Here is a 16,817-nt window from a genome sequence, read left to right on the forward strand (position 1 = left end):
TTGCTGAGTTGATAAGGATGGAAATTTTAGCTCCAATTTTTACTAATAAGTTTACTAATAATTTTCTAAAGCATCTTAGAAGAGAACACATGCAGAATGCTTTGTATATGTTTTACATATTCTCATAATCTCATTTTCAAAAACCTGAGAATACTACTAATTTTTAAAAATAGAATACAGTCAAATTACATATATATGACTTTATGTTATATAAATATAGTTTGCCTTCACCATATGCTCTTGAATTATTATATATACTGTCAAATAGTCCCCTAAAAGTTATCTTCTGTTTATAGCCATTTTGATTGCCTTTTTAAAAATAATGCACTATTAAGCCACTAAGTTTTGGATCCCTTACACATATTATGTAGCTCGAGAAAAATATACCAGTATTATAATTTCTATTCATCAAAATTTAAAAAGCTACTCTATGGTAGGCACTCTCTAGGTTTTAGGGACGTAGTACCCAATGAGAGAAAATGTCCCTGCCTCAGAGAGCTTAACTTTCAGTGGAGAAGATGCAACATAATGCACTAAATGAATAAATATATGACAAAATTACATAATAATACTATGAAGAATTTTAAGGAGGGAATAAGCAGGTGAGTTTGGAGGGCTGTTCCAGATAGGATGGGAAGAGAAGGCCTTTCTTGAGTGGTGACGGAACAAACGTGCGATGAATGAAGGATGACCCATGCAAACTCGGGAGAAAAAGCATTCAGGAGGGTATCAGAAAGACCCAAGTCCCTGGTGCAGAAACAAATCAGTGCCTTGAGAAACGAAAGGCCACTGGTGTCGCATATAATCTCAGTAGGGAGTAGTAGAGAATGAGCCCTGAGAGATAGGTGGGTACTGCCAGCATCACGTGGGCTTATATAAACTATGTCAGATAATTACACGTGGAACAGCTCCAGTCTAATTTTCTCCACGGTATTTATCTCTTAGACACGCTTATGTGCTACCCTCATATAGTTTTAAATCTAGATATTCTAATTAGAAGCAGTTGAACCTCCATGCCAAAAATATTTGTCTTTCTAAAATAGTTTAATTAAATTTAGATTTTTTTTTGCTTTAGTTATATTATTTGTCCTAGTGAGTACAGAGTGACTGCACAACAGGAGCCAAAGAATTTGATAAGTGGGTTGTTCTCTTTTAAAATACTTTAAAGTAATGAATGAAATGTGCTTCATACCAAAATATTACAATTCTGAATACCTTCTTTGTACAGGGGCTCTTGAAAGTTGCCATAGATAATGCCAGAGCTCAAGAAAAACAGGTTCAACTTGAAAAAACAGAACTGAAGATGGATTTTTTAAGGGAAAGAGAATTAAGGGAAACACTGGAGAAGCAGTTGGCGATGGAACAAAAGAATAGAGGTATTTTCAAACTTCCAACTAAGTCTAATACTTTATGTCAAATATTCAACATAACAATACTATGTTTCGTGATTTACTGTGAGACCGTAACTTTTTTGTTTTTACTTTTAGCTAAATTTTAGAGCAGGATTTGAATCCTGGGCTTACTGTGCTTCTTAATCTCCAAAGTACATTGTTTCTCTTCTGTTCATACCACAGGGGGTTGAAATATATCAATTATATCATTAATCACATAATTTTTATTGCTTACAGCATTTAACAAATTCATAATTTTAAGATAAGAAGGTGCTCTGATAAGATGACAGCCATGAAGAAAAATTTTATATTCATTCACAATTGCCCTTTGAAAAACTTAAAGTCATAAAGCTAAACTAGAAAATACTGATTATTCAGGCGAAGCAGATTTAGTAAGATATTTATCAACTGAAATGGGAGACTGATGAATATCTGAACAAATGACCAAAGTTGAGTGTTTGTATAATTTTCTTTCTGAATGCCTCATTTTTATCCAACAAGGTCAAATACACATCAGAGTAGAAACTGATATGAATTTTTATTGGGTAAAAATAATGATATTATCAATCTATGATCTGCTTTTTACACACTTTACAGTGCATGTATAGATAATTTTGAAGGTCATTCATATTTATGTGTTTATTTTATGTATGAAATCGAAGAGTGTTTTCTTTACAACCACTTCCCGTTTGTCTCAGCTCTAAGGTTCTCCTCAGTATTCTAGAAGGGGGAGCTCCTTTTCTCTCATTTAATAAGTACTCATTATAAATACTCCACACTTTCTCCTTTGATATGTTTGACATGGTCATTTAAAAATCATTCTTTCTGTTTTGCTTTCAAAACTGACAGGACTGAAAGGTTTTTCATTAGTTACTATGAAGCAACGCTAGTGGGTCCTGGGATGAGGCTGATTTGGGAAACTGTCACCCCAGGTGTATAGCACTGTTCTAAATAATGTGATTTCGCATAGATTTAGATACTAGAGTAATCAGAACAAGATAAACATTGATAGCAGGGTATGTTCTAAGTGAACATGGTTCATTCTGTGGAACGATCTTCCATGAGATAGCCATGTCTTGATTTTGTTCTCACTTGGAGAAGTGTTTTTTTTTTTAGAAGACTTAAAAGCAGACCCTTGAATTCCTAAAGTAACCTTTTGGTTACTTGAGAGACTTTCAGAATTTTGTTGGTTCACAACTGTTGGAAGATTTACATTCTGTTTTATTCCTTTAACCACTAGAGGTATAGGGCAAAATGTTTCACAGATCACATCATGCACCTCCCATTTAATTAATTATGAACAACAAATTAAGAGTAATAACTATCAGTAATTATCTATTATGAGTGTGTCTATTGAAGCAGCATATTACCTTGAAGAGAGAACATGGCAATCCCATTTGCTTCAAGTCACACAGGAAGAAGCAGTGAGCCGTCTATGGCAAGGCGCTAGATATTGAGCTTTCAGTGCCATGGGAGTACACAATCCAAATAAATAATTCAGAAATTACTGTTTCTATTTAAAGGGACTTATAAACAATCATCTTTGGAAAGGGAAAGAGTAGGCAAGTAATTTTGTTAAGATAAGCATATGATTTTCACACTATTAAAGGAAATTATCATTTATTTGAAACCAGTTTTGTTTTTCTTATAAGACTGTACTCAATGTACATTTTGATAAAATACAGTTTCTGTTAATATATAATACCAGCAACAACAAACCAGACAAGTTAATGGTCTGCCATCTTAATAATAATGATTATAAAAATGGGATTTGTGTAAATTAGAAATTGAAAGTAAAACTCTTACATGAGCCATTATTACCTTATTTTATATTTTGAGTAAATATTGTGCTAAATAAAAAATGTTGTTCTTTAATCTGTAGTAAGTAATCATATAATAAACTTGGAATGATTACTTCTTGTGACTAACTCTACCAGAAGGATTTTCTAATACTGATTCTGTCACATTCACATCCACAATGTTTATCAACTATCCAAGAGCAAATTATTTCAGAGAAAGGACTTTTATGATTTCCATATGCTGATTGCTTACTTTATATATAGTATAAAAGTTAAAACAATGATCAATTATTGTATGTATGAAAGTACAGTTAACGTATATTTTGTGAGGAACATTTGTCATTATTTATTGATTACATGTTATATACAAATATATAAATTGTCCAGTAGGAGAAAAATTCATCATAGTTAAATTTTTGTATCATAAGCTACTTTTTTATATAAGTAGCAGTGAAGCTTTATACTCATCAGATTCCTGCAGAGTAAAAGTAAAACTTTCTTGAAATATGTTATAGTGCATATATATTTGCTATGAAGAAATTATTAATATCTCTAAGAAAATTGCAATAGCTTCATCCAAAAATATCTGCTTATATGTGTTAACAATAATTAAGATTATTTAGCTCCTCATATACAGTAATATTTGTTGCATTTTCTAAAATTTCAAGAAAGAGTTATTAAAAATTTTGCTGGTGCAACATCTTTGTAAAGCATTTATAGGGGAAATGCTCCATTTACTACTCAAAATTGATGCTTCATAAAGAGATAGGAGTCATAAAGTTTTGCACTATTCAGACTACTTTGTGTTAGTCTGATTCCAGGGCAGAGACTAAGCCACAAAATTTACTTAATCAGTCTTCCTTTATTAGTGAATAGAAATATCTATTAAAATTAGTTTCCCATTAAATCTGCCTCCACATATGACAATTAGAGTCAATCTTGTCATAGTTCAAAGCTAAATAAAAATTGGCCTCCTTAGATATTTTACTTAGATTTATTTTAGGTAAAAGTGGGTTACTGTTTTTAAACTTCCTCTGCATAGACAGATGCAGTCCAGCAAGGAAAAAAAAAAAGAAGAAGAACATTACATAAAACACAGACCATTTGTGGAAATTTGATCATTGCAAAAAATTTAAAATATAATAACGTACGTATACTCTTTTCTAGCCATAGTTCAAAAGAGGCTAAAGAAGGAGAAGAAGGCAAAGAGAAAATTGCAGGAAGCACTTGAATTTGAGACAAAACGGCGTGAGCAAGCCGAACAAACACTAAAACAGGCAGCTTCAGCAGATAGTCTCAGGGTCTTAAATGGTAAGAGGATGCATCTTTATGCATGGCTAACTAACTTTCATTTTGAATACTCAAAAGGCAATTTTAGACATGTGTTTGTGGTTTTGTATATTTCTATGGCTTGTGATTCATTAAGCTCTGCTTGAAAGCAGGGTGGGAAGAAGAGTCATATGTGTTGGGGGAAATGTTTTATTTCATAGGTGCTTCCACAGTTTTGTTACTTCAGTATCTGAGACTTGACATTGCTTCTCTATTTAACCAAATCTGTCTGTACTGAAACATAATAAAATATTAATCTGAGAAGTTCCCAACCCCCCATCTCATTTCATGAACAATTTTGCATTATTTATCCATTCAAATCTTCTGATAGTTCTCATGGTTATAGTCTTTGTTCAAGCTTTAAAAGATGACAAAGATTTATGTAATTTTAATTCAGCACCAAAGTAACAGGTTGCTTTTTTAAAAAGGACAATGGGAATCAAATGAAATGTGTGTCACTCTTAACTTTCTGTGCTTTTAGACTCTCTGACCCCAGAGATAGAAGCTGACCGCAGTGGCGGCAGAACAGATGCCGAAAGGACAATACAAGGTAGGAATTTGCAAAAGGCTATAAATCTAGATCTTACTCTATGAGTTTTTCCTCCGCTTTAGCCTGCTATTCAAGCATGTAGCCTACCATCTGGGCCACATCAAAACAAGTTCAAACAAGGTCAAGTTCATCTTGCTTGTTTATATGAGTGAATTCATTTTGTGCTGATAGACTTTCTTTAAATTAACAGGTCATTTCTGTTTATACAATGCAATTAAAAAAGAATAATTAATTTTAAACAATGTATGATTTAATCTTGAACACAGTAAATGTGTTTTATTGAATGCTTGAAGCCCAATCTAATACACGAAGGGTTTATAAGTTCTATATCAGTAAATTCATGAGTTAATCAACTAGGTAGTTCTTAAAATTTGAAATTGTCTTCTTTTTGTTCTTGTGACATTACATGCAAAATAGGCCAGTTGAAAGCTAACAATAAATAAGATTGTTTGGTCTTATGTGGGTTTTCCAAATGTTCTGTGTGCCACTATATACATTTTAATAACACAAATCTGCTGAGCAAAATCATATATAGAATACTAAAGGGAGTTTTATTAAACACTCAGAAGAGCAAAATATTTATATTGCCGAGACCACACTATTAAGGAAAGAACAAAATCTGAAGGTAGCACTTATAGTCTAACATCTATTCTAGACAATAAACTCAATCTAACAGCATGAATACTAAACAGTAAAAAGAGCATTAAATGAAGGTGATTCTTCAAAGGGAAGCCTTGAACTGCTAAAATCCTCTCAATTGCTTTTATTTTGCATTTTAGGCTCAATCATTTTAGGGATATTGTTTGACGTTAATCATGGTACTTAATCAGTTTCAAAAGTATCATTCTTGGTTTAGTGTAAAGGAAATATAATGTTGTAAAGTATCATACATGCAATAAATAAAAATTGGAAACTTGAAACATTCCTGGAGAATGTTTTTTGCTTGTTGATTTTAACTGACATCATGATAATTATTTTTTAAATCCTAAGGCTTGAACCATATGTTATTATGAGACACCTTCTTGGATATACAAGATTAATGCACCTGTAGATGTAGAAAAGACTTCATTGTTTTAGAGCATTACGGACTTAGGTAAAATTATATATGTGGGTGCATCTAATATTATTAAAATCAAAAGATTTCTGTTGCATCTCCAAAGAATTGCACACACATGTAAACAATATGTGCTAATAACAAAGCCAGTCCTCTTTATCAGGGGCAATAACCTCAATACGGCCAATGTAGATAATCAGCCCTGGTTTGTGTGTTTGAGCACTACTCAGGCACTAACTTAGCTAATGTCCAAAGTGGTCTAAGGAAGCACATAAGTCTCTAGGTAGATGTGATATATAAATTATCTGATATCCACAGAATTCTCAAGGTGGTCAGAACTCAAACTAAGAAAAACTATAGACAATATATTCCTTCACACAAATGGGAGGTTTAAGAAAGGATTAGGCAATGATTAAACATTTTTGCATAGTTGACATAAAATATAGTTCATGAGTTTGCTAATCAGCAATATTTTGCCCATCAATAAGGCCATAATTATTTTTATTTGAATTTGTAAAACTCCATATATTCAAATATATTAATATATTTCAATATAGATAAGATCTTGCTATCTAGGTTGAAGTTCTGACAACTCTCAATTTCTATTACGATTTACTTAATACTCTGAAGAAAAATTTTAATAATAAATTGCCTTCTTTTTGCCATCCGGAATGCTGTCAGTTGTATAACATAGAAAACCCACTCAAACAACTTAATGATTAAGGAAATGAAACATTTGAACACAATTATACATAGTTACTTTAAGCAAATATAAAATTTATGGGGTTATTTATTGCTTTGGTTTAATTGTAATATAAAACATTTTTTCACTTCATTCATTCATTCAGCTTGTCGATTAAAAAGATGGGTTCTTCAAGTCTAATATGAATGATCAGCAATATTCTACCTTTTGTATACTTGCACTTGGATTTAGTGATTTTCTTATACTGTTCATTGAAGAGTTTTCTGTAAAACATTTAACTAATATTAATGATTTTAATTACATAATATGATTTTTTTCTCAAATGTAATCTAAAAAAAAAAAAACACTTTAGATGAATCTGCATTTCTATGTGTTAATTGCTAAAAGTTATTTCACTAGCACTTGAACTACCTAAGACTTTTAATATACAAAAGCAGAGATCATCTTTTGCTACTTGAACCCCAGTAAATAAGCTCATTTGGCCCTTTGAAACTTTTTTTAAACCTGGAAACTAAATTCATAAATTTGGAAGCTAACAAAAATAACAAAATTAATGATGAAGAGACAATATCGAAGAAAAAAAGACTGTATTTAGTAAAATTCGGAGCCTAAGATCAAGAATGGGAAAGGCAAAGAAGAAAGAGCCAGAATTCATTGCTAATTTGTGAAATGGCCTATGTCAGGCATTCTGGGAGCTATGAGCATGTGTTGCTTCACACTTCAAGAATGACACAAACACAGCCTTGTTCCCTTCACTTACTTTTTTCTCAGTGTCCCCAAGCCCAGCCATTATGATAGTCTTTGTATTCTTTCTTGCTCCCAATCCAATCATAACTGAAATTATGCTGCACTCCAAAATAAACTCAACTTAATTAGGAAAAAAAAGGGAAACTCACATTTCTTTATACTTGTCATATACTCCTTTATTTTTAACATTTTGGCAATAAATAAATGCCATGCTTGGCCCAGGAGTTAGTCACCTAGCAGTCAGGCACTTAAATACTACTCAGTGACCCCCAAATTGATGTTTCCTCGTCAGTATTTACTTATTTTATTTATTTTCTTAGGGGTAATTATTCATTATTGTTAACATTTTTATTGGAGTATAATTGCTTTACAATGGTGTGTTAGTTTCTGCTTTATAACAAAGTGAATCAGTTATTCATATACATATATCCCCATATGTCTTCCCTCTTGCATCTGCCTCCCTCCCACCCTCTCTATCCCACCCTTCTAGCTGGTGACAAAGCACCGAGCTGATCTCTCTGTGCTATGCGACTGCTTCCCACTAGCTATCTATTTTACATTTGGTAGTGTATATATGTCCATGTCACTCTCTCACTTTGTCCCAGCTTACCCTTCTGCCTCCCCATGTCCTCAAGTCCATTCTCTAGTAGGTCTGTGTCTTTATTCCCGTCTTGCCCCTGGGTTCTTCACGACCTTTTTTTTTTTTTAGAGTCCATATATATGTGTTAGCGTACGGTATTTGTTTTTCTCTTTCTGACTTACTTCACTCTGTAAGACAGACTCTAGGTCCATCCACCTCACTACAAATAACTCAGTTTCCTTTCTTTTTAAGGCTGAGTAATATTCCATTGTCTATATATGTCACATCTTCTTTATCCATTCATCTGTCGATGGACACTTAGGTGGCTTCCATGTCCTAGCTATTGTAGATAGAGCTGCAATGAACATTGTGGTACATGACTCTTTGAATTATGGTTTTCTCAGGGTATATGCCCAGTAGTAGGATTGCTGGGTCGTATGGTAGTTCTATTTTTAGTTTTTTTAAGGAACCTCTATACTGTTCTCCATAGTGGCTGTATAAATTTACATTCCCACCAACAGTGTATGAGGGTTCCCTTTTCTCCACAGCCTCTCCAGAATTTATTATTTGTAGATTTTTTGATGATGGCCATTCTGACTGGTGTGAGATGCTATCGCATCGTAGTTTTTTTTGTTTGTCTGTTTTTTGTTTTTGTTTTTTTTTGCGGTATGCGGGCCTCTCACTGTTGTGGCCTCCCGCGTTGTGGAGCACAGGCTCCGGACGTGCAGGCTCAGTGTCCATGGCTTACGGGCCTAGCTGCTCTGCGGCATGTGGGATCTTCCTGGACCGGGGCATGAACCCATACCCTCTGCATCGGCAGGTGGACTCTCAACCACTGCGCCACCAGGGAAGCCCCACATTGTAGTTTTGATCTGCATTTCTCTAATGATTAATGATGTTGAGCATGCTTGCATGTGTTTGTTGGCAATCTGTATATCTTCTTTGGAGAAATGTCTATTTCGGTCTTCTGCGCATTTTTGGATTGGGTTGTTTGTTTTTTTTTGATACTGAGCTGCATGTGCTGCTTGTGAATTTTAGAGATTAATCCTTTCTCAGTTGCTTCATTTGCAAATATTTTCTCCCATTATGAGGGCTGTCTTTTCATCTTGTTTATGGTTTCCTTTGCTGTGCAAAAGCTTTTAAGTTTCATTAGGTCCCATTTGTTTATTTTTGATTTTCTTTCCATTTCTCTAGGAGGTGGGTCAAAAAGGATCTTGCTGTGATTTATGTCATAGAGTGTTCTGCCTATGCTTTCCTCTAAGAGTTTGATAGTGTCTGGCCTTACATTTAGGTCTTTAATCCATTTTGAGTTTATTTTTGTGTATGGTGTTAGGGAGTGTTCTAATTTCATTCTTTTACATGTAGCTGTCCAGTTTTCCCAGCACCACTTATTGAAGAGGCTGTCATTTCTCCATTGTATATTCTTGCCTCCTTTATCAAAAATAAGATGACCAGGCTTCCCTGGTGGTGCAGTGGTTGAGAGTCCCCCTGCCAATGGAGAGGATATGGGTTCATGCCCCGGTCTGGGAAGATCCAACATGCCATGGAGTGGCTAGGCCTGTGAGCCATGGACACTGAGCCTGCGCATCTGGAGCCTGTGCTGCACAACAGGAGAGGCCACAACAGTGAGAGGCCCGCGCACCGCAAAAAAAAAAATTAATAAATAAGATGACCATATGTGCGTGGGTTTTTCTCTGGACTTTCATCCTGTTCCATTAATCTATATTTCTGTTTTTGTGCCAGTACCATACTGTCTTGATTACCTTAGCTTTGTAGTATAGTCTGAAGTCTGGGAGCTTAATTCCTCCAGCTCCGTTTTTCTTTCTTAAGATTGCTTTGGTTATTCGGGGTCTTTTGTGTTTCCATACAAATTGTGAAATTTTTTGTTCTAGTTCTGTGAAAAATGCCAGTGGTAATTTGATAGGGATTGCATTGAATCTGTAGATTGCTTTTTGTGGTAAAGACTTTTCACAATGTTGATTCTTCCAATCCAAGAGCATGGTATATCTCTCCATCTGTTTGTATCATCTTTAATTTCTTTCATCAGTCTCTTATAATTTTCTGCATACAGGTCTTTTGTCTCCTTTGGTAGGTTTACTCGTAGATATTTTATTCTTTTTGCTGCAATGGTAAATGGGAGTGTTTTCTTAATTTCACTTTCAGATGTTTCATCATTAGTGTATAGGAATGCCAGAGATTTCTGTGCATTAATTTTGTATCCTGTTACTTTACCAAATTGATTGATTAGCTCTAGCAGTTTTCTGGTAGCATCTTTAGGATTCTCTATGTATAGTATCATGTCATCTGCAAAGAGTGACCGGTTTACTTCTTCTTTTCTGATTTGGATTCCTTTTATTTCTTTTTCTTCTCTGATTGCAGTGGCAAAACTTCCAAAACTATGTTGAATAATAGTGGTGAGTGTGGGCAACCTTGTTTTCAGTTTTTCACCATTGAGGACGATGTTGGCTGTGAGTTTGTCATATATGGCCTTTATTACCTTGAGAAAAGTTCCCTGTATGCCTACTTCTGAAGGGTTTTTATCATAAATCGGTGTTGAAATTTGTCGAAAGCTTTTTCTCCATCTATTGAGATGATCATATGATCTTTCTCCTTCAATTTGTTAATATGGTGTATCACATTGATTGATTTGCGTATACTGAAGAATCCTTGTATTCCTGGGATAAACCCCACTTGATCATGGTGTATGATCTTTTAATGTGCCGCTGGATTCTGTTTGCTAGGATGTTGTTGAGAATTTTTGCGTTTATGTTCATCAGTGATATTGGTCTGTAATTTTCTTTTTTTGTGACATCATTGTCTGGTTTTGGTATCAGGGTGATGGTGCCCTGGTAGAATGAGTTTGGGAGTGTTCCTCCCTCTGCTCTATTTTGGAAGAGTTTGAGAAGTATAGGTGTTAGCTCTCCTCTAAATGTTTGATAGAATTCACCTGTGAAGCCATCTGGTCCTGGGCTTTTGTTTGTTGGAAGATTTTTAATCACAGTTTCAATTTCAGTGCTTGTGATTGGTCTGTTCATATTTTCTATTTCTTCCTGTTTCAGTCTCGGAAGGTTGTGCTTTTCTAAGAATGTGTCCATTTCCTCCGAGTTGTCCATTTTATTGGCAAAGAGTTACTTGTAGTAATCTCTCATGGTCCTTTGTATTTCTGCAGTGTCAGTTGTTACTTTTCCTTTTTTCGTTTCTAATTCTATTGATTTGAGTCTTCTCCCTTTTTTTCTTGATGAGTATAGCTAATGGTTTATCAATTTTGTTTATCTTCTCAAAGAACCAGATTTTACTTTTATTGATCTTTGCTATTGTTTCCTTCATTTCTTTTTCATTTATTTCTGATCTGAGCTTTATGATTCCTTTCTTTCTGCTAACTTTGGGATTTTTTTTTTTGTTCTTCTTTCTCTAATTGCTCTAGGTGTAAGGTTAGGTTGTTTATTTGAGAAGTTTCTTGTTTTTAAGGGAGGACTGTATTGCTATAAAATTCCCTCTTAGAACTGCTTTTGCTGCATCCCATAGGTTTTGGGTCATCTTGTTTTCATTGTCATTTGTTTCTAGGTATTTTTTGATTTCCTCTTTGATTTCTTCAGTGATCCTTTGGTTATTTACTAGTGTATTGTTTAGCCTCCATGTGTTTGTATTTTTTACAGATTTTTTCCTGTAATTGATATCTAGTCTCATAGTGTTGTGCTCAGAAAAGATACTTTATACGATTTCAATTTTCTTAAATTTACCAAGGCTTGATTTGTGACCCAAGATATGATCTATCCTGGAGAATATTCCATGAGCCTTAGAGAAGAATGTGTATTCTGTTGTTTTGGGATGGAATGTCCTATAAATACCATTTAGGTCCATCTTGTTTAATGTATCATTTAAAGCTTGTGTTTCCATATTTATTTTCATTTTGGATGATCTGTCCATTGGTGAAAGTTGGGTGTGAAAGTCCCCTACTATGACTGCGTTACTGTCGATTTCCCCTTTTATGGCTGTTAGTATTTGCTTTGTGTATTGAGGTGCTTATATGTTGGGTGCATAAATATTTACATTGTTATATCTTCTTCTTGGATCGATCCCTTGATCATTATGTAACGTCCTTCTTTGTCTTTTGTAATAGTCTTTGTTTTAATGTCTATTTTGTCTGATATGAGAATTGCTACTCCAGCTTTCTTTTGATTTCCATTTGTATGGAATATCTTTTTCCATCCCCTCACTTTCAGTCTGTATGTGTCCCTAGGTCTGAAGTGGGTCTCTTGTAGACAGGATATATATGGGTCTTGTTTTTGTATCCATTCACCTGTTTATGTCTTTTAGTTGGAGCATTTAATCCATTTACATTTAAGGTAATTATCGATATGTATGTTCCTATTACCATTTTCTTAATTGTTTTGGGTTTGTTACTGTAGGTCTTTTCCTTCTCTTGTGTTTCCTGCCTAGAGAAGTTCCTTTAGCATTTGTTGTAAAGCTTGTTTGATGGTGCTGAATTCTCTTAGCTTTTGCTTGTCTGTAAAGTTTTTAATTTCTCTGTCAAATCTGAATGAGATTCTTGCTGGATAGAGTAATCTTGGTTGTAGGTTTTTCCCCTCATCACTTTAAATATGTCCTGCAACTCCCTTCTGACTTGCAGAGTTTCTGTTGAAAGATCAGCTGCTAACCTTATGGGGATTCCCTTTTATGTTATTTGTTGGTTTTCCCTTCCTGCTTTTAAGATTTTTTCTTTGTATTTAATTTTGATAGTTTGGTTAATATGTGTCTTGACATGTTTCTCCTTGGATTTATCTCGTATGGGACTGTCTGTGCTCTCTGGACTTGATTATCTATTTCCTTTCCCATATTAGGGAAATTTTCAACTATAATGTCTTCAAATATTTTCTCAGTCCCTTTCTTTTCCTCTTCTTCTAGGACCCCTATAATTCGAATGTTGGTGCGTTTAATGTTGTCCCAGAAGTCTCTGAGACTGTCCTCAGTTCTTTTCATTCTTTTTCCTTATTCTGCTCTGCAGTAGTAATTTCCACTATTTTATCTTACAGGTCACTTATCCATTCTTCTGCCTCAGTTATTGTGCTATTGATCCCTTCTGGAGAATTTTTAATTTCATTTGTTGTGTTGTTCATCACTGTTTGTTTGCTCTTTAGTTCTTCTAGGTCCCTGTTAAATGTTTCTTTTATGATCTCCATTCTATTTCCAAGATTCTGGATCATATTTACTGTCATTATTCTGAATTCTTTTCAGGTAGACTGCCTATTTCCTCTTCATTTGTTAGATCTGGTGGGTTTTTACCTTGCTCCTTCATCTCCTGTGTTTTTCTTTGTCTTCTCATTTTCCTTAATTTATTTTGTTAGGGGTCTCCTTTTTGCTGGCTTCAGGTTCGTAGTTTGCATTGTTTTTGGTGTCTGCCCCAGTAGCTAAGGTTGGTTCAGTGGGTTGTGTGGGCATCCTGGTGGAAGGGACTAGTTTCTGTGTTCTGGTGGATGAGGCTGGATCTTGTCTTTCTGGTGGGCAGGTCCATGTCTGGTGGTGTGTTTTGGGGTGTCTGTTACCTTATTATGATTTTAGGCAGCCTCTCTGCTAATGGGTGGAGTTGTGTTCCTGTCTTGCTTGTTGTTTGGCATAGGGTGTCCAACACTGTAGCTTGCTGGTCATTGAGTGGAGCCGGGTCTTGGTGCTGAATTGGAGATCTCTGGGAGATTTTCACCATTTGATATTATGTGGAGCTGGGAGGTCTCTGGTGGACCAATGTCCTGAACTTGGCTCTCCCACCTCCCAGGCACAGCCCTGATGCCTGGCTGGAGCACCAAGAGCCTGTCATCCACACAGCTCCAAATAAAAGGGAGAAAAAAAGAAAGACAGAAAGGAAAAGATAAAATAAAATATAAAGTTATTAAGATAAATAACAAAAAAGAATTATTAAAAAAGAATTTTTTTAAGTAATTAAAAGAAAGAAGAGGACAACCAAACCCAAAAACAAATCCACCAATAATAACAAGCACTGATAACTATACTAAAACAAAACAAAACAAAAAAAACGGACAGACAGTCCTCTAGGACAAATGCTAAAAGCAAAACTATACAGACAAAATCACACACAGAAGCATACACATATATACTCACAAAAAGAGAAAAAGGGAAAACAAAATATATATCGTTGCTCCCAAAGTCCACCTCCTCAATTTCGGAGGATTTGTTGTCTATTCAGGTATTCCACAGATGCTGGGTACATCAAGTTGATTGTGGAGATTTAGTCCACTGCTCCTGAGGCTGCTGGGAGAGATTTCCCTGTCTCTTCTTTGTTCGCACAGCTCCCGGGGTTCAGCTTTGGATTTGGCCCTGCCTCTGCCTGTAGGTTGCCTGAGGGCGTCTGTTCTTCACTCAGACAGGACAGGGTTAAAGGAGCCACTGATTCAGGGGCTCTGGCTCACTCAGGCATGGGGGAGGGAGGGGTACGGATGTGGGGCGAACCTGCAGGGCAGAGGCTGGCGTGACGTTGCACCAGCCTGAGGCGTGCTGTGTGTTCTCCCTGGGAAGTTGTCCCTGGATCCCGGGACATTGGCAGTGCTGGGCTGCACAGGCTCCTGGGAGGGGAGGTGTGGATAGTGACCTGTGCTTGCACACAGGCTTCTTGGTGGCAGCAGCAGCAGTCTTAGCGTCTCATGCCCGTCTCAGGGGTCCGCGCTGATAGCCGTGGCTCGCGCCCATCTCTGGAGCTCCTTTAAGCAGCACCCTTAATCCCCCTCCTCGCGCACCAGGAAACAAAGAGGCAAGAAAAAGTCTCTTGCCTCTTCGGCAGCTCCAGACCTTTTCCCGGACTGCCTCCCGGCTAGCCGTGGCGCATTAGCCCCCTGCAGGCTGTGTTCACGCCGCCAACCCCAGTCCTCTCCCTGGGATCCGACCAAAGCCCGAGCCTCAGCTCCTAGCCCCGCCCGCCCCGGCATGTGAGCAGACAAGCCTCTTGGGCTGGTGAGTGCTGGTCGGCACTGATCCTCTGTGCAGAAATCTCTCTGCTTTGCCCTCCACACCCCTGTTGCTGCGCTTTCCTCCGTGGCTCCGAAGCTCCCCCACTCTGCCCGCCGCAGTCTCCACCCGTGAAGGGGCTTCTAGTGTGTGGAAACCTTTCCTCCTTCACAGCTCCGTCCCACCCGTGCGGGTCCCTTCCCTATTCTCTTGTCTCTGTTTTTTCTTTTTTTTTTTGCCCTACCCAGGTACGTGGGGAGTTTCTTGCCTTTTGGGAGGTCTGAGGTCTTCTGCCAGCGTTCAGTAGGTGTTCTGTAGGAGTTGTTCCACATGTAGATATATTTCTGATGTATTTGTGCGGAAGAAGGTAATCTCCGCGTTTTACTCTTCCGCCGTCTTCCTCATCCGTATTTAGTAGCATCATTTCTGTAAAACTATAGAGGTGAGGAAGAGGAAAACAGAAAGCAGTTTAGGAAATGTTTCTGAGCATAGAGGCCCTATGCAATTGACTTACTTATCTTGAAAAGTAAGGTAAATCAACACATACTGCACAGGAATAATGTTTTTGTTGCTGATATTTCTAGTAACTAACTCAAAATTCATGAATGTGGTCATTTTATGAATTTAAAATTTAAAAAATTTAAAAACAGCTTGTTTCAGGAGCTGGATTTTATGGTAATTAACTCTCTCATGCCTGAGTCTTACAGAGTTATATGTCATGATTTGTTATGAAGTTTAAAAATTTATCTTACTTTAAAGCTTTTTGTAAGATATTTTGAATATATATATATATACCATAGACAGAATTCATATAAATACTTATTTAACTATTTTTTGGACTAGTTAATAAATATCCTCCAAAACCCGAGCCACCACACATATAAATGCACATCCACACAAATGTATGCAGCCAAATCTATAACATTATGTGTTTCTTCAACTAAATCCTAATCTCTTCTTGTATTATTTTTTTTTCTCACTCCATAGGCAATAGCATTCACTTCAATGATTTATTTAACTTATATATTTTAACAATTTTAAAAATATCTCTCCAGCCAATACAGACATCTCTTAAGAGTTCCAAATAATATCACATTTGTATTTGGCTGTCTCACAGGGACGTCAAAGTCCAGGGCACCAAACCTAAAGGATTCTTCACTCCTCCCTTCTGCAAACCTGTCTTCCTCTGTGTTCCTTCTCTATGGTTCCCACATCTGTCCAATCCAATATCCTCCTTAAATACAGTGAGGGAAGTGAAGCTTGACATTTCCCTCCCTTGCCTTCTACACATAATCGAAACTTTTGCCCTTCACTCTCTGTTCTTCTGTCATACTGGATTTTTTTTTTTCCGTAAAGCCTCACGTCTTTCTCCACCTACCAACTACATTTCCCCCTCTTTGCTGCCTTTACTTACCCATCCTTTAAGTCTCATCTTAGAAGTCACAACCTCCAGGAATGCTTTCCAGACTCCATACCTACCCCTGCAGCTTCTCCCTGCTCTATGGGTCTAGTTCCTCCACTTAGAGGTTCTTATCATACCTTTCTCTTCTTCACAATAACAGCTGTTCATCGGTAGTTCCTTTTTTAATGTATTCTTCCTCCTTTCTCGGGATGGTAGCCAGGCAGGGAATGAACCAGGCCTGTTCTGTTCACCACTGTGCTCCTAGTGTCTATATGCTTGACACTTACATCCTAATATGTCAAACGTTT

The 16,817-nt window shown here is 36.4% G+C and overlaps 1 protein-coding gene across 1 annotated transcript in view; it reads left to right on the forward strand.

Annotated features, from left to right (window-relative positions):
• The window catches only part of DACH1 (dachshund family transcription factor 1), a 413,540-nt gene that overhangs the window by 367,840 nt on the left and 28,883 nt on the right, over positions 1 to 16,817 (forward strand). The window contains exons 8-10 of the mRNA XM_067712948.1: positions 1,229 to 1,376; positions 4,358 to 4,501; positions 5,001 to 5,069. Coding sequence (XP_067569049.1) covers positions 1,229 to 1,376; positions 4,358 to 4,501; positions 5,001 to 5,069 — 361 coding nt within the window. The remainder of the gene's footprint in view (positions 1 to 1,228; positions 1,377 to 4,357; positions 4,502 to 5,000; positions 5,070 to 16,817) is intronic.

The sequence above is a fragment of the Pseudorca crassidens genome, chromosome 18 (genome assembly GCF_039906515.1).
Source record: "Pseudorca crassidens isolate mPseCra1 chromosome 18, mPseCra1.hap1, whole genome shotgun sequence".
NCBI classification, from domain to species: domain Eukaryota; kingdom Metazoa; phylum Chordata; class Mammalia; order Artiodactyla; family Delphinidae; genus Pseudorca; species Pseudorca crassidens.